Genomic DNA, 20,468 nt, shown 5'->3' with positions numbered 1-20,468 from the left:
CCCATCCAGCCTGGCCTTGGACACCTCCAGGGATCCTGGGGCAGCCACAGCTGCTCTGGGCACCCTGTGCCAGGGCCTCCCCAGCCTCACAGGGAAGCATTTCTTCCCACTATTCCATCTATCCCTGCCCTTTGGCAGTGGGAAGCCATTCCCTGTGCCCTGTCCCTCCATCCCTTGTCCCAAGAAGAGCTCTCCAGCTCTTCTGGAGCCCCTTTAGGCCCTGGAAGGGGCTCTGAGCTCTCCCTGGAGCTTCTTCTCTCCAGGCTGAACAATCCCCTCTCAGCCTTGCAGAAAATGTCCTGGGTTTTCCCACAGTTTTCTGAGAGCTCATGGCAAAGCCCTGATGCTGCCTGAGGAGAGGAGCTGGAAAATCCAGAGACAGAGCAGATTGCACAGCAGGAAACAGAAAACATTCAAGATACCTTGACACAGGCTGTGCTGAATACAGTTAGAATAGGAATAAAATTCTTCTGGTTGGATCCTCAGGAAACAATGTCAAAGTGAGGACAGTGAATACATCCAATAATTCAGAAGCTACAGCTTAAATGGATTTATTAAAAAATTTATTCAATTCACCAACTGAACTTGGTACCTGCAGCAATGGTGCATCCTGGGCGCCAGCAGTCCTTGAGAAACCAATAAAAATATATTTGAGGAAAAACTGACGAGCTGAATTTATTTTGGAAATCCTGACAATGCCATTTGCATTATTCCTCTTTAATATTTCTATTTCTGCTCTGCCAAATTGAGGGAATAAAGACTTATTCTGCTGAGGCTCAGAGGCTTTGCTTTCACATCATCCCTTTGCACAATCACAGTCCTTGTGGACACAATAAGGCACCCAATTTCATATTTTTCTTCTCATTTCAAAACTCACTTGACTGGTAAAAGTTCTCCTTTTATTGCAGAGCTATTTTTTGAGCCAGACTGTAATTTTTCCCTGCAATCGTCTTTCAGCCACAACAGATTGATGCAGTCATTGTCACTTCTGGGGTGGTAATTGAGGGATGTTCCCCTCCGACACCCTCAGGCAATTCTACATCAAGGCAAGAGTTTTTTCCAAGAGTTTTTTCTATCAAACTTTGATATATTTTGTGATCAATGTTGAAAATTCTGAGTAAGCACTGGATTTTGCTGGATTCATCCATTGTTGAAAATCTCTGCCAGCTTTATTCTCAATTTACCTTCAGCAATTCCAAGAGGAAGATGGAGAGGAGTAAAATACAGAATATAACAAGAAAATCCAGGAAGCAAATGGGGGAATCAAGTTCTGTAGGTCTAAGGTACAAATGGAGAGCAGCTGTACATTTAATGACAACAGGCAGCACAAAACTGGGAATTAATATTCTGAATTAGTAAAAGAGTCCTTGAAAGAGTTTCAAGGGAAATGTGCCTTCACAAATGTCCCTCTGTTGCCAGTAATGCACTCCAAGCCATCCCCCTGAAGGAAACAGCTCTTCCATTGATTTTTCAACTGTTTGTGGAGCTGCTGTTGGCTATTTTTTGTTGATGCTCTCCCCAGCGGCCATCACTCGTTTATAAAGTAGCTACAATTAAATGCTCATTTTTTGGTGCTAATCCAAGTGGAAATTATTTAAATTCAATGGTTTAAAGAGTGTTTTAAAAGACCCAGTATAAACTGTGCATATAATTATCACTGAGAAATAATTTGAGCATAATGTCTTGGGCCATGGAGGACAAGAGATCCCAAAAATAAAGACTGGATTGATACACTGAACTGGAGTGCTCCTAGAAAGAGCGTAGGGGATCCAGGTCCCCTACACAGCATGCCACTAGACACCCAAAGTACTGGACACGTTGATCACACCAGGATTATGGAAATTTTTTTCAGGATTCCACACAAGAACATTGAGATGAGGTTTGGTGTCCATAACCAGAAGGATGCATCAGGACCAGCCTGAAGCACAGGGTGACTCCTGTAGCACCAAAGGGATTGTCACCCTTCCTCTCCCTGTCTTGCTCCAGGAATACACAAGATTTGGCAGCTCAAACATCACCATCTCTAATTTCAAACCAGGTTCCCAGCCAAATCCCACAAAACAAGATCACCTGAGATTAACTAAAGGAAGTTTTGCTGATTTTGGGAACAATGACCTGTTCTGACTCATCCCTCATGAGCTGATGGCAATAATGTGTCTGGGCAAGAAGTCTTGGGCACTTGGAAAATTCCAAGAGCTGTGGAGTAGTGCCATGTCTCTCCTCAGCAATGTGATATCCTATAAATCCACCTCATGGGGATTTGCAGTAGGTTTCAGCCCTCCCCTTCCCCCAGTGTCACCAGGGCAGCAACACCTTTGTGGTATTTCAGTGACATTCAGCTCCTATCAATAATTCAGCTGCTCTAATTGCAGCATCTCAAACACATGATGTGCACAAGGTGTCAGCAAAGTCAGCCTTCCCCTTGATTAACACTTCTAATTGGCTGTTCCACTGGGATTTTGTTTCCATGTTAGCTGAGAAGGTCACAATGGGAGCTCAAAGGGAGCAGAGAAATAACACAGAATCAGTGTTCATGTTCCAGCAGAAGACAGGAAATTAAAAGCCGAATTTTCTATCCTTAATTCACCTGCCTGGGCTCTGCGTGGCCATTCCTGAAGAATCCAGCTGAACAGTACTTTGGGAAAACTCCCACTGCTTTGCTCCAGGAAGGGCTGGGATGGGGAAAGCTGCCTGCAAAGCCAACAGCTACAGACCTGCCCACTGCAAACCAGGAAAGAACAGGGGTGCAGCGCCTGCACTTGCAGGAACTGTCCCATTTCCACATGCAAAGTGCTCTAAGGAGGAATACAAAATCTGTCTAAGGTGATCTGTGATGCCAGTTGCTACATTCCACGGGAGAAAGATGTGCTGGCATCACAACTTTGCTGGCTCTGCAAAGAACAGTGAATTTCCTCTGTTGGACTGCATTTGATAGAAATACAGTTCACCTATGAGTCACTCAAACGTGGCATTGGTCCCCTCAGCTCTTCTGAAGGAGAAGCTGCAGTCCCAGGAATTCAGCCCTGCCCAGGGTAGCTGGGGGCTGTGAACACTCTACACACTCCACAGATAATGTGGGAATCCCCTGTGGAAGGGTACACACCAGGCACCACGGGGGAATGGGAAAATCCCTCTTGTAGATCTGCAGGAAATTGTGGCACTCTGTTTGTTTCCAGTTATAGGAATTTGGGAATTTGGGCAGCAGCCTTATGAAATACGAGTCCTGTAAAACGGTTCTCTCTGCCTTTAGAAGCAGCTGAGCATCCCCAGGCTCCCACAGAGCACATCCAGCTCGAGCAGCCCGTGTGTGCTGGAGCAAGGAGGGACATCAGCCTTTGAGGTTTGTCAGCCACAAAGCAAAAACAAACTGCAAGTTTTTAATGGCCTCGTTTGCACTTTTTTTTGGAAAAGCTTTTTCAGTTTCTTCCTCTGTTCTAACACAGTGACACTGCCAGCACCCTCTGCTAGTGTCCCAAAGGGAAAAACATATTGAATATGTAATTAATGTGGGATTCTTGGAGCTCAAAATCAACAGCAATGAGGAGCACAGAAGATGAAGCCACTGATGATTCCAGGGGTGTGGAAGCCATCCCTGTGACCTCACAGCCTAACAGACAGATGGAATTGTTTCCACAAGGCCCTGGATGTTGCCCTGAGGGGAGAGGAGCTCTCCCAGCTCCTCCAGGCAGCTGCCTGAAGTCGAGTTCTGCTCCAAGCTCTTGTTCCTCTGATCCTGCCCTTGGGGAGGTGGCACTGCTCACTGGGAATAAGTGAAACAAAGGAGCAATGTCATACTGGCAACTTTTTTTGCCTTTCCAACTCCCCAGGGTACTTAATTAAGTCACATTTTGTAACCACAATTAATTCTTTGCTGCAAGTCTTGGGAATACAGTGGGAAAAAACACAATGTGTTTGGAGAAAAAAAGCCTGACTCACAGAAGTGCCAAATCAATTGGATTTCACAAAATTCAGACTTTCCATCTGCTTATGGTATTGATGTACCTGACTGCCTTGAATCTGTCCTCCCTCAATATGGGAATTTTGGTCCCTTTTCTGAGAGCTGACAGGAGGGTGGATCCAGGTGGGGGGTTGGTCTCTTCTCCCAGGTGACAAGTGAGAGGACAAGAGTCTGTGCCAAACGGCCTCAGTCTGTGCCAGAGAACATTTAGATTGGATATTAGGGAAAATTTCTCCATGGAAAGGGCTGTTCAGCCCTGGCACAGGGCAAGGATGGCATTCCCTTCCTTGGAGGGATTTAAAAGCCATGTGGATGTAGCACCTGGGGACATGGGTTAGTGGTGGCCTTGGCAGTGCTGGGGGAACGACTGGCCTCAATGGTCTCTTGAGATCTTTTCCCCCCTCACCAACTCCACAATTCTAAGATCCATCCCTGCTCTCCCCTGGACTTCCAGCCATGCATTCTCACTGCCTCTAAACCTGTAAGTTCATCCCTAATTGCTGCTGCTGTGAAACTGCCCATTCCTGACTTGTTGCTGACTCCTGAGCCTCCCTGAAGGAGCTCCTTAAGCAGTTCTGCAATATTCAAATATTAATTCAGACTGCATTGAACAAACTCCCTTGGGAACAAACAGCAATCAGGATAATCCTCTGCAGCTCCACAACTTCCTTGGTCTCTAACAGGTGCTGTCAAATAAATCCACAGAATAAATCAGCCCCTTTGTAACCATGAGGAAGGATTTTATAACTGCATTTGCTGAGTGGGAGGACATTTTTCTCTCTGCTTTTTTACTGACAGCCAGATAAAAACCACACTAATCAAGAGAGACATGAGAGAGAGGCCTTGGAGGTAAATTCCTGTTTATACTGAGGGCTCCTAATCCTCCACTCATTTGAGGATTCTGGTGCTACCACAGCAAAGAGAACCAAGTTGTTTGGATACAGACCAGTTTCATTATGGGTGGACCAGGAGATGCCAAAAATACTGACGGTGCCTTTGTAATATTTTCACGCTGAGCACCTTTGCATCAGCTATACTTTATTCTTCTATCACAGCTTGTCCTTCTCCTGGCAGGACACTCCCAAGGACCTCCTACAAGGGCAGCTGCAGGGGTGGAGCTGGTCTCCATAAAGAAAATACCTGTATCTCTATATATCTCTAAATATCACTTTGTATTTTTCTGTTATGCTACTGCACTGTACTTACAGCAAAATCTATCTTTGCTTTCTCACCACTTTAAAAAATATTTCCCTCCCCATTCTTGCTCCTTTTATTTCTAAAATGTTCATCAGAATGCACTGTATTTCTTCCCATGGTCTGGAAAATGGATCAAGGCAATGACACCTACTTAACATACATTTTTCCTCCCCAAAGCTTAGCAGTGAGATGAAGGAAGTGTCAATTCCTTCTGAAGGAGAGCAGCACTGGGACTGACTGCTGGCAGCAGGCAGCCAGGATGCAGACACACAGCCCCGGGAGATGAGCAGAGAGCAGCTCTGCAAACCTTATTCATTTGGCTGAAATGTAAATCCTGCTGCTCTGGGGGGACTGGAGAAGCTGCTGTGATCCAGGCAGGATAAAGTGTGCAGGGCTCCGGGGGGTTTCATGCTTCAGGAAGCAGAGGGTCATGAGAAGGAGGGTCTTTCTGAAGAGAATTCAAAAAGAGAGGGGTGACACGGACTGACTGACAGGAAACGTCACCCCTGTGCCACCACTTGACATCTTGGGCCATTTTCATGCCAGCAACAGATGTCAGAGAGCAAATGAGTACTGGCAGCTCTGGGATGGTGAGAAAATGGACGTGGGAGTGTGGAAATGCTGACAACCCAGAGAGATGCAAAGATGCACGGGCCACGTTTAAAAGCCTCCACTAAACCCCTTCCGCCTGGGAAGCCCCTGTTTTGTTCCTCCAAGTGTCTGTTCTCTCTGCTCAGCATCAAGCCCTGCCTGTGCTGCCAAGGGCTGTGCAGAGCTCAGTTATCATGAATGAAATGAGTTGAGAACAGTTGGGTATTTATAGGCTCAGCAAGCTGGTGCTCCAAAAAAATCTAAAAGCTCTTCAAAGTGCCTTTAGCTCCAGAGCAGCAGTACTGATGGTCCCTGCCAGCTTGTGGGGACACTTGGGAAGAGCCAACCATGGAAGTATCCTGAGCTTTGTGTTGGGCATCTTCCAGTTTGCAGAGAGTAAACAATAAAATAAAACATCAAGATATGGGAAAAACACAATGGCATATCAAAGATTTCTGTGGATATGGATATACACAAGATAAGTTCTACATAGTTTTCTGTGGAAGAGCCCACTTCTTCTGTGGAAGAGACAGCAACGTGGGGATGAGTTTAAGATAATTGAGTTGAATATTGCTTAGATATATTGCCAGATGTTCTAACAGTGGCTTATCACCAATGACACCAGATAGCTTTGAGGAAGCTAAATGTTTCCCAGATATACTTGTGAATCTCGCCCTGTTTCCTGGAGACACACACTCCAAAAAGGCAGCAGGACCTGGCAAACCAACCGTTCCTATCACAGAGCTTCTGTAATTCCAAACCAGTTCCGGCTCCTGCAGCCCTGGGGACCAAGGTACAAGGGCCAGGAGCCTGTTCCTGGCTGAACCTGAGCAGTGGGGAAGGCTCCACCAAGATAAGATAGTGGGTTGCACCTGCCGTGTGAGCGCGTGTTTGAGATCCACGTTTTCCAGCTGCTGATCCCACCTCCCCGGGATCCGCACTCACAGGGCTCGGGACTCGGCTCTTTCCAACCAAACCATTCCATGATTCTCTGACAGCAAGGCCCTTCTTGAGGAGTAATAGCATTTTCTATCTCAACTATGAGATATGTCAGAACCAAAAAACCTCAAAAAACCCCAAACATATCCAACAGGAGAGGTAGATTCTCATAATTTTGTTCAGTGTTGAGCGTTAGCCAGGCCAACAAAATCCAGAAGGAAGTGTAGATAAGAGTTCTCTCAAAGACAGGAAAGAGGGACAAAGTACCTAGAGGGGCTCTCTTCAGTCCCCAGCTTCCCCAGCACAGTTAGTGTGGGGTTACAGTGCTGCAGGCAAAGAATGAAGGGGAAAAAATGGGAATATGAGAACTTACCACAGAGGAAAGGTCCATGTTCACCATCCTCCTGTCATCCAGGTCGACTGGCTGGAGGCCTGCAACGTTGAGCTGGACAGAGGAGGTTCTGTAAACAAAGCTAAGCAGCCAGTCCCCCCTGGAAGCAGAAAAGAGTGAGAATAAATCCTGTTGCCCAACCAATGCCATGTGCAACCAAAGAATTCCAGAACAGTTTGAGTTGGAAGGGACCTTAAAGCTTATCCTGTTCCACCCCCTACCATGGGCAGGGGGCACCTTCCACCAGACCAGGTTGCTCCCAGCCCTGTCCAACCTGACCTGGAACCCTTTCAGTGCGTTTCTACTCAGACCATGAGGAGAGTGGAAGTGCTGGGAAGCACAGTGATGTCTGGACCAAGACCTGCTGCAGGTCTGTGGGATGTAGCAATCACACCAGGAATCACTTGCTGGATTCAGGGCAGGTTCCTGGGACACAGGGGTGTAAGTCTGAACTGAATCCTGATCCATGGCTGTTGTCTCTTTACCTGCAGTGAGTTTAAAAATCTGACCCTTCTGTTTATTTCTGTGTTTGCTCAGGGTTTGCACATTGACGAATTTCATCTTTTTAATGTACTGATAGGCTCTCTAGGCCATAAAGCTGTACAGGTGATGAGACCTACAACACTGATGTTGTGACATAAATATTGACTGTGAAGCTCCTGGGAGTGCTCCTGATTTATAGGGACTGTAGAAATGCATGGCTCCAGTGACAGAACTAGGAAGGGTGTGTTCCCACTCTAAAGCAGGACCATAAGTCACTGTGACAGTTTCAGGGTAGACTGTGGCATGAGGAGATAAGGAAATACAAAACTCTTCTGAGCTGAGCAACAGCATAAAATCTGGGTACCGAGATGCCCCTGTACTCTACAGAGCAGACTGAAGTGGGACACGGGTGGGATTTGTGCTCTGTGATGGCAGCAGGTGAAATGCTCCTGGCACAGGTGCCCATTCCTGGCTACTCCCAAATAATCCACACTGGAAGTTGTAAGTCTACACAGAGCCCTGCAAGACCTTTACAACACATTCACACTGCTCAGGTGTGGGTTCTTTGAAAAGCTGAGCCAGTCCAACTGATTTGGGTGAGGTTTCCCACTGGGAATTTGCAACCCTGCTGTTAAGTGGGAGGGGACAGCTCCAACAGCGGACAGAGCTCTCACTCGTCCTGTCCCCTCATATTCCAAAGCCAAAGGAGAATAAGGACTGAAGCTCAACAACTGGGCTCAAATCTGATCTCACAGGAATTCTATTCAGTGTAATTCATCCAACCTAAATAGAGTTACTCCTGAAGTGACAGAACGAGGCCACCCTTTCTGCAAGCAAGAGACCAGAAAAATCAGAATCAGGTGAGGCCTTACCACAAAATGTTTGTATAATCCTTCTCTCTACCTCAGTCCTCACAGAAATTCCCCAAATCTCTCAATTCCCTCCTCTAGCTGCCTCTCCTGTTCCTGAATAACCCTCTAGACACACACACACTGTATTTTATTCCAACAGGCAGGCTTAGAAACTATAACAAGATCTTTTGTGTGTCTGTGTGTGTGTGTTATAGGAAATGGATACACCGAGCTTTTTACAGTGAAATTTCTTTTTGTCAAACAGACAGGAACAATATTTTCTGGGTAAACTCAGTTATATGCAATGATTTCTATAATTTATGGCTTCTTGGAGGAACTCAGAGCACTCCTAGGGAGGCAGCTTTTCCTTTTGGTACCAAAAGAAAGACTGCAAGTGGTGTTTACATCTGGCATCCCTGAAAATCCTGGGATCCCAAGAGGACAAAAGCAACAATTTCTAGCCTAGCTGAGATATAGGATTGACAATTTGTTGTTTTAACCTTGAATATTTTTAATTAATTTATTTAATTATTCTTTCTAAGTTAAAACACTCTGTTAGAATCACAGTAACACAGTACTTCCCCACCTTCCATGTACGTGTGTGTAGGCATCCATATGGAGGTGTGCATGGAAAACACCAGCAGCATTTTCACCTGTCCTTGACCTGAGGGCTCACAGCTTTATAAACTGTCTTGACTTGCAGGTTCTTTGCTAATTTTCTTGCCTGGTTATTTCTCAATTTATTTCCCCATGCTCTTAGTCTTCCCTGCTTCATTCCTTGGTTTTAATTTCCCCTCATCTAATTGTGCTGGCAAGCAGTGTTCCTGCCGCAATTATCTTCCAAGACACAGTCATTAGGTTTGAAGCTGTCACTTGACTACTTAATGGCTTTTCTGGGATTGTTTCAGCTGTTTCGGGCCTCTGAACCTCCCTCTTCTCACCCAGCAGCTCCCATACTCTGCACAACAGTTGTCTGCTTTTATTTCTAAAATGTTTTTAAACATGGTTTTACAGGGCTGGTATTTGTTTTGAAAGCAATCTTTGTATTGTATCATATCCTTACTAAATTTGCTACAGCTATTCCAGCTATTCTTCCTTTGCAAGTTAAATATCTTGTTCGTGTGAACTTTCTTGACCAGAAACACACTCCAGATATAAAACCTTTCAATTTGCTTGAGCTCCTTCCCTTCCATTGTGATTTTCACATCTTCTTCCCCATAAGCAGCCACAAGTGAACTGCATCTTAAAGCTTTTATAGATTCTAATTCCCATTCTTTAAGTCAGTGAACTGAACTGCTGTATTTATAGCCCTTCAGACAAAGTTGAGATTTAAAGGGCCTTCAGAATATGTCAGATTACACACACAAACACACCGACCCAGGCAATTTAGGCTGTGAGTGGTAGAACACTGTCCCTCTATGAACAGGAGCTACATGGGCTTCCAGTGGCACAAAGAGCCAAGAGCTGTATCAAACAGCCTCCGAGTGCCTCCTGAAGCTGCCATCTCGAATGCATCTGAGGGAGAGGCCTGGAGGGACAAGTCTCTGGCACTGCTCAATCAACGTCCTCACCAGCACCCACAAAATACTTGAAAGGGACAAATGCCCCAAACCATTTCCAGGCTAACCAGGCTGGGCACTGAGCTCACACTGACCTGCAGAAGCCATTTATGATCCTGCCTGACACCACTCTGGTGAGAGCTCTCCAGTGCTTGGCTTCTCCTTCCACTGGAGCTCCCAGTAAGACAACATCTTCAATGATCCCTTGTGAGTCTGTCAAGGTGAAATCAGAACAGTTCGGATTGAGCAGATAGATCAGAAAATATTCTTATCTGAAGTGAGTTCAGATGTGCACTACAGAAAAATCGTAATTTAGGTGGCTTCAGTTTGAAAGACAGAAACAATGGAAAGGAGGATCATAAATAAAACTTTGCATATATCTTAAGTGTCCACAATTCACCTGGAGTTAGTAAATGTGAAAAACTGAGATCCTCAGACAGTGCAAGGGACCAAGCTGATGGCAGGAGGGAGAAGGGTCCTGGCCTCTGCCCAAAAGGGCGCTGTTCAAGCAACAAACCTCTGGAAAGGTCTGGAAACCCCTGGAAAGGTCTTTCTGCAGACCCACTGATGTGGGTTTGCACAGAGCTTTGAAACAGGTGAAGGGGTCTGATATCCCACAGTGAGCAAATGTTGTCAGACATGAAGCATGAGGAACTCTTCCCACAGCTGACTATGAAAAACATGACCTGAACATGCAAGAGGAAATCCCAAATTGTTAATATTCATTTGGAAGTAGCAACAATGGAGGCACTTGCCAATACGCAGTGAAGATCTATCAAACTGGTTTGATTTCCTGCTGTAACCTGAATGCCCAGGGCCTGATTTGCTGAACAGCAGTGTTGACTTCTAAGCATAATAAATCTTCCTCACTTATCAGAGAGCTGCAGCTGGGCAATTTCAGGAGGAATAATGATGGAATGAGAAATATTGGGCAGCTCTGCTACTTTCCTAAACTCCTGAACAATATATCAGTATCTTTCATAAATCTCTGTAAGGAGAGATGAAGCCTCTGATGCAACAGCAGTTAAATGGAAGACTCATGAGCAGAACATTCCAAATCCATACTCTGCACCTGTGGGAGACCAGGCTCCACAGACTTGAGCTAAACTCAACATTTGAAGGAGAGGTGCTGCCTGGGCACTTTTCAAATGTAAATCACTTAGCTTCCTTTCCCTGATAGCAGTAAAGGATTGGAGCTGCCTGCAGTGCCTGCATCCTTCTCCACAGTGTAAATCCCATGCCTGACAAATCCAAATGAGCTCTCCTGGAATTATTTCTTATTGCAGAGCAATTTTTGCACCAATCAAAAAGAGCAAAGAGCAATTCAATTTTGTGAGTGTAATCTGTGAGCAATAAAGCCCTGTTCCCATAATTATGGGCAATGAAAAGGAAACCCAGAGTCTTGCAGGAAGCTCGTCCCAACCAAGGTTCTAAATTCCATGTCCATGGTGTGAGCCAAGTGAATAAACAAGCAGCTAATTAATCAGGATCCTGACTATTCGGGCAATGTGTTGGAAGCTTTTGTTTCTCCAGTCATTTGTCCAGCTTATTGCTTGCTCAGAACAAAAAAAAAAAATGTTTAGCCTTGGCTGAAAATTGCTCATTTTCTTTGAATGTTGACAGGATAGAAACTTGGGAACAGATCGTTGGCTTGCAGAGGAGCTGAGGCTTGAGATAAATGAAATCTATTTCACAGTTTGTAAATCTTTTACATGATGAAGAACAATAAAGTCTGAAAAAGCCATGAAAAAAATTACTTAATTAACCATTTAGCCTCACAGAGAGTGGCTAATGAATAAGGAGTTTTATAAAGAAAAATTTCCAATCAAGTCCAAGCAAGTGAGAACAGAGTAAGAATGAGAGGTCAAAATTCAAACCTGATTAAGATGATTTCTCCTGAAAAGGTGTGGAAGAAAGAAGCTGTCCCAGAGATCATAGCCAATCCTGAGAGCTGGGCTTTGCTGTGCCCTAGGGATGCAACTCACTGGGAAAGGGAAAGCACCTCAGCACATCAGTCCTGACTGGAGGGAGCATAGGACTGGAATTCAGCTCTGGCTGTGTCCAGATATTCTAGGGCAGAGTTGGCAGCAGTATTCCCAACACTGAGCACAGCAGGGATCGCAGCTCAGTGGGATACTGGTCACATGAGCTGTGATCAGAACCAAACACCCAGTGTGTGACACCTCACTCCTGTCACACACAGTGCTGGGTTTCAAGGTTTGGTCTCTGGTGGTAACAGCCATTATCAATTTGCATTACTTTGCTAATTGCTAAGTATTTACTAAAAAAGCATGGGAATCACGATGAAGAAATCAGAGCAATGATCTTCCCACGCAGCAACGTGTCTCCGATGGCTCATTTACTCCAGCTTCTGCCATAATGTCACTTTCTGGAAACCTACTGAGCTCTGGCTCCCCAAGTGATCCGTGATGAAGTATCCAAAGGTTATTCCATTGGTTTGCAGAGAAGCATTTAAACAGAATCTCTGTTCCTGCCATGGTGTTTCACTGGCCAATCCATCATTAGCTATTTGTCCTCAGAAATGCCACTGCCATCTGGATACAGAGCCCTGCATGACGAGGCCGTATGTTCCTTTCGTGTGAGACATCCAAGTCCAAACCCAAATCAGTCTCAGCTGTCCCAGGTCCCAGCTCTGTTCCTTCTGTGGTTTGCTCTGGAATGTGCCTGTGAGAACGCCTTGGCAGTCTGTGCTAAACATGCTGCTTTTCATCTCACAAAACAGCTCAGCTTTCAGAATTCAATTAAGGAACTGAAAAATCAGTGTATGGTGGGAGCTCTTCTGAGACATCACCATGATACTTGGATTTCTTTGGAGTGGCAGCCAACCTTCCAGACCCCTAAGGATTTCCTCCCTAAGCTATGGGCTCGTGTCATTCAAGAGCCTGCAGACTGAAATAAAAACCTGGAAATATCTCAGCCCTTGGCATTCTCAGGACACAAAAAGGGTAGATCTAGGGCCAGATTAGGATCTGGGTTCTGGCTCCAGTGTAACGCCATAAGGATTATTCTGGATTTGATTATATTTATTTTGAGAACAGAATTCCTGTATTTGAAGACTTTTATCTTAAATAAGAAGTGAAGTTCTGGCACACAGCTGTCAATCCTGACCTTCTTCATCCTCACTTGACTCTGTTCCCACCTTCTTGGACTTTACTGGACATTTTCCTTTATAAAATTCCCTACTTATGATTTATTGTGAAGTAAATGGTTAATGAGTTAAATTGCTATGTGGGGGAAGGCAGGCTGCACACACTCACTGCTGACTCAACTCCAAGATACAGTTTTCATCAACTGATCATAATGATTTTACTCTTTTTTTTTTCCTAAATTAAAAATAGAAATCTATTAATAAACAGAGCCACAATGGGTAATAAACTGGCAGATGGTTTTATACTTGACTTTGGGGGAAAATTACCATGAAAATAGCAGATGACAGTGGCATTTCAGAGACTTAAATGGAAGGCAGGACTCAGGGAATCAGATACAAGAGCTGCAGAGAGCTCCTAAGAAAGGCAAAGCATCCTCTGCTGGAATCAGGCAGTGCACGGGCAGCTCCAGACTGATGACAAATGTCACGTTGTTATTTACAGACCAAAATGACCCACTGAAACCTCTCAAGTGAAGACGGTGGCTTTTTTCTGCTGGACTGGGGGAAATGACAGAAGAATTTGGCTCCAAAGGCATTTAAACCTCATTTTTTGTGTTTTCATCCTATCCTAAAAGAGCCAAGCTGTGTTTTCCCTTTGGAAGAAAAAATTTGTCCACCAGGAGTAAGGAAAATAAAAGAAAAAATGGTTAGAAGGTGAATGTTACCTTTTTCCTGAGCCATTTCCTGCAGGCAGAAGTAAATGACTCTGGCACCCAGGCTGAAGCCAATCAATGTGACAGGTCTCTGGCCCTGAGAAAGAAGTAGAAGAAAAAATGCCACCAAATGGTGTTTTCTCTGGAAAGAGAGACTGAGACACAGAGCACCTGCTTCTGCATCACCTTTGAAATACTGGAGCAATTTGGTTGGTTTCAAAGGGATCAGGTCTCCTCAAAGTTATGCCTAGGTCAATATGGAGAATGCTACATATCTGAGTATTTTGTATGTTTTGATCTTCAGAAAATCAACTGAAAACAGTCTAATGATCAGAAGTTACAACAAAGTGGATGTTCCAAACAGAACCAAAACAGATGCTGTCTTTGGTTTGAAATTTCCAAATTAAAACCTTTTTCAAGGAACAAAATTTTCCTAGAAATATTTCAATACACAGAAGAAGAAGTAGTAATACAAAAATACTGACCACTTCCAGATTTCAGGCTGAGTGACAGCAGCAGCATGCAATGGTTATAAAAGATGATTTGGCTTTTAAGCTTTAAGCTTTTATCTTGAACAGCCTAATAAGATTTTCTGTAAGATTAAAGGGAGCCTAATCCCAACATCAATGATAAATGTTCTTTGTAATATCCAGGGAGCAGGTGTGCGATGGACACCCCAGACATCTCATTAACTAGTTTTAGACTCTCTAGCACACTGGAATGTGTGTTTTCACAACAGCAAATGCTTAACAGGCAAGACAAATGCCCCATAGCAAAAGAAAGGGCTTGTATGAAATAAAGTTTATTGAGTTTTCTAGGATTGGGTTTTTATGAGGAATGAAGTTTGTTCCTCCTCTGCTGTTCCACCTTGCTGGGACACACAGCTCTGGGGCCATAGCTCCCCTTGGACTCCTCCATAATCAGCAGTGACTGGTGTGAGACAAACACGTGGCCAGCAAAAAACAGTGCTGGCCCAGCAAATGATGGCAGGCTCATGGGGGACAGAAATGTCTTTTCCTGAGCCTTTTCAGAGAGACTTCTGTCACTTCTGTCAGGTACCAGCCAGTTCCCCTTCTCTGTAGGCAAAGCTACGGCTCACTGGGCATTGGCTGCCACCCACTTTTCTCCCAGGTTGCTTTGCAGGTGCCTCTTAATGATCCATAAATATTTTTAACACTTTGTATTCTCCTTTCCTGTTCACCCATTCTCACCTCCTGCTCTCTGACTTCTACTAGGTGAGTGGGCCTGGCTGTGTTGTGACATGGTTAAGCCACAGGTAATTTATAACCTGGATCTCTTCTTCCTCATTGAGAAAAGCTTTTTGTTAAATGGAACAAATCTCAGCAGGATTTCTCTGATCCACTTGGGACCTCCTCCTTTCCCCCAGTAAGCCAGGTATCTGCTGGTCACCTTCACGCAGCACTCTCTGTGTTTTTGTTTTAGTCATTTTCGTCCCCTTAGAAAGATACCATTTAACCAGCATGACTATAAAACTTCACCTCCCTGGGCCAGTTCCCTTCCAGGAACTCCTGGATAATTGTGGCCAGTTACCTGCTGTCTGCTGAGCAGGATGTGTGCGAGGTGTTTGCCCACTTCAGCAGAGCGATGCAGACACACTCCCCAGGGGTTGTCAATGACACTGGCAACTGTCAGGAGCGACGCTGGCCAAGTCAAGGCTGTCACAATCCCTGCAACACACAGGGGTTCCTTAGAAAACATCAAAATCAAGAGAGTTCTCTGAAGTTAAAGGCCAAGCCTAGGAGCTTATGTCATTTCCAGCTCTTCTTTCCCAATGGCTATGTTGAGAAATGCTTTGCTGACCTAAAGATAAGAAAGAAACTGAAGTTCTGGCACGGGGGGGTGCGTGTAACCTGCATGTTGGGACATTTCTGTACAGCAGTAAATGTGTAATAATATAGGGAAATGAACAGGAGAAGGAAGGTGTTTCCAGCTGTAACTTGAACAGAATGACGCAATGACATGGTGGCTCAGCAGTCCAGGAAAGCACCGCTAAATTACAGGTGTGGTAGAGGAGGTTCTCAGGTCATTTCTGCTGGGCAATGCCAGCACTGCCTCCTCCAAAACATTCCTTCTTTAGGAAAGCTCCTTTAACACTGAAACTGCTCAAGAGCCACTCAAGCAGATCTGATAGGATTTAGTTTCTTACCTGACAAGACAGTGAATTTTAGGGCTTCTTGAGCCATCATGTTCACAAAACCATTCAGCAGGGAATCCAAGGCGTTGCCAAGCTCCATCAGGTACTTGGATTCCCAGGCTAGGCAGTACTGCTCACTTGAGTGCAACATGCTGCTCCACGGGGCTGTGAAGCTCCCTGGGAAAGGTTGCAAAAATGGAATTCATGTTTGGAGAGAACACAATGGCTGATTCCTGGCAAGAGGAGCCCAACAGAGAATCAGAACAGAACCTGCAGGACACTGGAATATTCTAGCAATGCTATTAATGACAGATCAACACTGAAGGGCGGAGCAGAACTGTCATCTTAATTAATTAAAAGCCTTCCCACACTGTTTCTTCCCCAAACAATGCAGGTGAGGTTGAGGCAGCTGCTGATCAAAGTGACACAAGATCGCCCCCCAGTAGTGTGTCTTATTTGGGGACACATGGATTGGCAACTACCAGCAGCTCCAAAATCACAAGGTGGCAAATTCCATACAACTCCTGTTCTCAGTCCCTCTGTTTGAAGGAGTGTGTACACAGACAGACACTGTTGTAAGGAGGAAAATGGATGACAACCCTAGTTTTGTTCTTTAAAACATTCTAGCAGATTGCTAGTTATGGAAGAAGAATGTGTGTCATCCCTAACTCCCTTTTACGGGCAAACAGACACAAAATGTTCCGGGAGGGACACACTTGCCTCTCTAACTGTGCCTGGGAGTCCTCCAGCTCTGAGGATTTGGACCTCTGGCAAGCAGAGAAAGAAGCCAAAGCACAGCACTGCAAAGTGAGGAAAACTTCCCTGTGACAGCAAGCTGCAGCCTGGCAAGTGACAGGGTGAGGCATCTTTCTGCATTAATGATATCCAGAGTTAATTATGGTACTTCTCAATAAACTGGCAGCTGTTCAGTCAGCTGAAGCTGAGCACATTAGCAGGCAGGTGACATATTTTATATGACATGCTACACTGGAAAATAAAGCACTACAGACCTTGCAAGGTTTCCCCTGTAAGTCACCTTCGGAGTGCCGTGCTTAACAGGATTTACTTGACAGAATTTTCTTGCCAATAAACCTCATTAGCTGGCAGATTTGGAGAGAGCAAAACCACACTATTTTCTGTTAATTCCTGGCAGATAAACATAAGATCTCAGAGACACTTTGTACTAGTGCTGGCAATCATCTCCCAGACAGACCTTTTCTGGCAAAACCATGCAACAGTTCCTATCAGAAACAATCCTGATATGGCTGCTCCCAGTGCTGCTATCACCATCAGCGTAATGCCCTCTGGTTTTCCCTCTGTTTGCCTGGGATTGCAGATTGGGTTGCAAAGTCTTATGGTGAGAATTGATGTGGTTCGATTACCGTGCCATGGAAATGTGGGGCAGACATGGTGCTTTGTAAGCACAAATACAGCCTGGAGTGGGACACAGCCATGGCTCTTGGAGCTCCTCTCAGCTTCTTCATCATGTTCTTACCATATTTGCCAGTGCACAGCCATCCAGTGATTGCTATGGTGATGTGGAGCTGCTTCCCTTCCGTAAGAGGGAGGAATTCAAACTCTTCTATGGCTCCCACACGTTTCTTCATTTTGTATCCTACACACAGCCAGGAAGAAACACACAGCTCAGAGATGGCACAGAAAGGACACCCTCTGCTAACAGTAGGAGTTTGTTAAGAAATTAATTGGGTAATCTGGAGAGGGTTTTTTTCCTTTCCAAAACCCTCAGTCAGCCCATGTATTACTTATTTCTTAGTAAGGAGCAAACATGATCTTTTTGAGCTTGTGATTTGAGAGAATCCAGCAGAAGGGTTTTTTTTTTTTGTTTTTTTTTTTTTTTTGCTGTAACAGCTGCTTTTCTCCATGGCAGCATCTTTCTAACCCAAAGCAGGAAGTTTTCATTTCCTCCATTAACCACACATCAAATCTTCTTTCCCTATTTGGTCACCAGGGGCTACACAGTACCTTAATTAGCACTGAGACAAAAATCTCAGAGATTACACCTCAAATAGCTTCCCTCACTCTGCAGAGAGCTCAGTGGGGTCATTTACTGTGTTTACAAACATGATCCTCTGCCGCAGTGGCTGAGAATGGTGCGGTCACTCTCTTACCAGTAAGACCAGCTCCTGCTGCTCCAAAAAGGGATGCCATGACAGCAATCCCAGCAGTGGATCCCAAAGCGGCTGCTCCAGCACTCCCAATGATCGTGGCAGCTCCTGCAGCAACCAGAGGGGCAGCCAGGCCTCCTGTCAGACCTGAGGATGCAGCAAGAGATATCACCAAACTATTATCCCTTAAAAACCCCAGGCAGGCATTCCTCTGTGCTGCTACTGCTGCTGGAAGAGCTTTTTGCAAGTCCAATAAAGAGGCTTTCTGAAACCCTCCCCAGGCCCTGAATCTCTGCCCAAACTCTTTGGCTGACTTCAGATGAATGAAGAATAATTTCAAAGTCAAAGGAAGTCTATGTGGTGATCTGGGTGAGCTCTGCTCTGCTTCTTCAGGAAACATTGATCTAATCTCACGCTTGATTTCAGAGTTGAACGTCTGATCCTCTTATGACAGCAAAGAACGAGAAGACATTTTAAGGGGTGACAACCTCAGTTTAATACTTCCCCCAGCTAGTGAAGCTACACCGGAATAACTTTTCGAGCTATCTCTTTCATGTTTATTTTTGTGGGGCTGAAAATACTTTTCTTGGAGTCAGACCCCTCTCTGTCCCTCGTGCTGTGTCCCCAGAATGCCAAGGGCAGCCTCACCAATCACTGTTCCACCCCCAACAGTTGCCAGACCGATCAGCAGGTATCTCTTCAGCTTCTTCCTTCTTTCCTTCTTTTTTCTTGAGACTTCTGCAGTTCTGTGGGGGAATTAAAAGTACAAAAACTAAGGGGAAAGCCTCATGGGTAACAATGCTGCATCAGAATCTGCTTTTATTCTCCTCAGTGTAACTTCCCTCCCAGGAACAGTAAAAAGAAACATGCAGGTGTGGATTGTGACAGCACACTGAGATTTATGAGCATGGATTTAGAGATTTAAATTGAATGGATTAAATGGACCACAGATTTAAACTGACACAATTTAATTGCTGACAAAAGCCAACAGATATTACTTACTCAGAAAACCCTTCCTAATAGGGCTGAAGCTTGTAAAAAAAAGAAAGAATCAAAAAGTCAAAAGCATTTCATTAACTATATGCTGCCTAAATGCCCTAAAAAACCACAAGAAAGCTAAAAAGAAACAGGGAAAAGTGTTTGAAATAAAAGGGAATAGGGGTAATTTGTGCTAACCAACAGAGATGCAATTAGACTGTTTTCCAAAAGCACTGTTTACTACAAGCTGCTTTCTAATTGCACATCACAATATAATAATATAATAGGAATTAAACACAGTCATCAGTGTGCATTTAAGCTGTATTTTAACAAGCTTATCAGAAAGAGGTAAATAAACCTAAAAGGAACAAATACCAGTTATTAGCCACTACTTTTGACTTCTCTCCAGTGTCTTTGTTTTCTCTCTTACAAGAAGTATAAGTGCTTCCATTTCAGAGGAAAGTGGGAGAAACAGAGGACTCTGGAATAAGTTGTTTCAAGAGGAAGGTTCCTTCTGGCCTGTTTAAACAGCAGTTAATCCAGGCCTTGAAATGTGACAATTTATCTTGCTTCCAAACTTGGATATTTTCACTGTTAATCCTAGCCTAATTTTGGATTTTCATTATCCATATAATTGCTTAATCTTTCCTGGAACCCCTAAGCACATTGTAATTTTGATTAAGACAATTTTACACTAGTCCCAAACAATATGCAGCTTTGTGAGGCACAGCAGGAGGGGGATGGAGCTCATTGGGTGAAACCCCTGAGTCACTGCACTCACTGGCAGAACTCCCACGGACCTGCACCTCACAGAGACTTTGTCTCCACAGAGCCCCTCCAAAAAACCGCTGCTCATTACCTTATGCAGCTGCAAGCATGGTGTCTGCAGAGAGCAACACCTCTCCAATTTCTGCATAGGCACAGCCACTTCTACAGCCCCATGGACAAAGCAGGGTTTGGCTATCAGAGATTCATGGAATCACTGAGCTTGGAAAAGATCTCCAGGACCATCAAGTTCAAGCTGTGCCCAATGCCCACCTTGTCACCCATCCCAGAGCACTGAGTGCCATGTCCAGTTGTTCCTTGGACACCTCCAGGTATGGGGACTCCACCACCTCCATGGGAAGCCCCTTCCAATGCCTGACAGCCCTTTCCACGAAGAAATTCCTCCTGATTTAATCTGAACATCCTCTGGCGCAGCCTGAGGCCATTTCCTCTCATCCTCACCAAATGCTCTACTTTGTGCCTTAGTCACCAATCTGAATGCTTGGCTTAGGATAAAATTGCTCCTGGAGTTCTTTATACGAGTGCTGCAGCCAGGCTGTTCATACCTAAGCTAGCAATACCCAGCAATTTCTGTTCTACATGAGGTTCATCAGCTTTTACAGTCACTGCACTGTGTCTCAGGCTGAGAATAA

The 20,468-nt window shown here is 44.8% G+C and overlaps 2 protein-coding genes across 4 annotated transcripts in view; one reads left to right on the top strand and one right to left on the bottom strand.

Moving 5' to 3' along the window:
* Positions 1-20,468, bottom strand: part of TMCO4 (transmembrane and coiled-coil domains 4) — a 36,673-nt gene that overhangs the window by 4,877 nt on the left and 11,328 nt on the right. For both annotated transcript variants that reach the window (XM_068171451.1, XM_068171452.1), the window contains exons 6-13: positions 18,721-18,818; positions 18,076-18,219; positions 17,442-17,561; positions 15,959-16,123; positions 15,343-15,479; positions 13,804-13,888; positions 10,065-10,182; positions 7,059-7,176 (exon numbers count right to left, since the gene is read on the bottom strand). In XM_068171451.1, the coding sequence (XP_068027552.1) occupies positions 7,059-7,176; positions 10,065-10,182; positions 13,804-13,888; positions 15,343-15,479; positions 15,959-16,123; positions 17,442-17,561; positions 18,076-18,219; positions 18,721-18,818 (985 nt within the window). The remainder of the gene's footprint in view (positions 1-7,058; positions 7,177-10,064; positions 10,183-13,803; positions 13,889-15,342; positions 15,480-15,958; positions 16,124-17,441; positions 17,562-18,075; positions 18,220-18,720; positions 18,819-20,468) is intronic.
* Positions 1-20,468, top strand: part of HTR6 (5-hydroxytryptamine receptor 6) — a 38,623-nt gene that overhangs the window by 14,128 nt on the left and 4,027 nt on the right. The window lies entirely within an intron of this gene.

Source organism: Anomalospiza imberbis, chromosome 23 (assembly GCF_031753505.1).
Source record: "Anomalospiza imberbis isolate Cuckoo-Finch-1a 21T00152 chromosome 23, ASM3175350v1, whole genome shotgun sequence".
NCBI classification, from domain to species: Eukaryota; Metazoa; Chordata; class Aves; order Passeriformes; family Viduidae; genus Anomalospiza; species Anomalospiza imberbis.
This window is presented reverse-complemented; position numbering and strand designations above follow the sequence as displayed.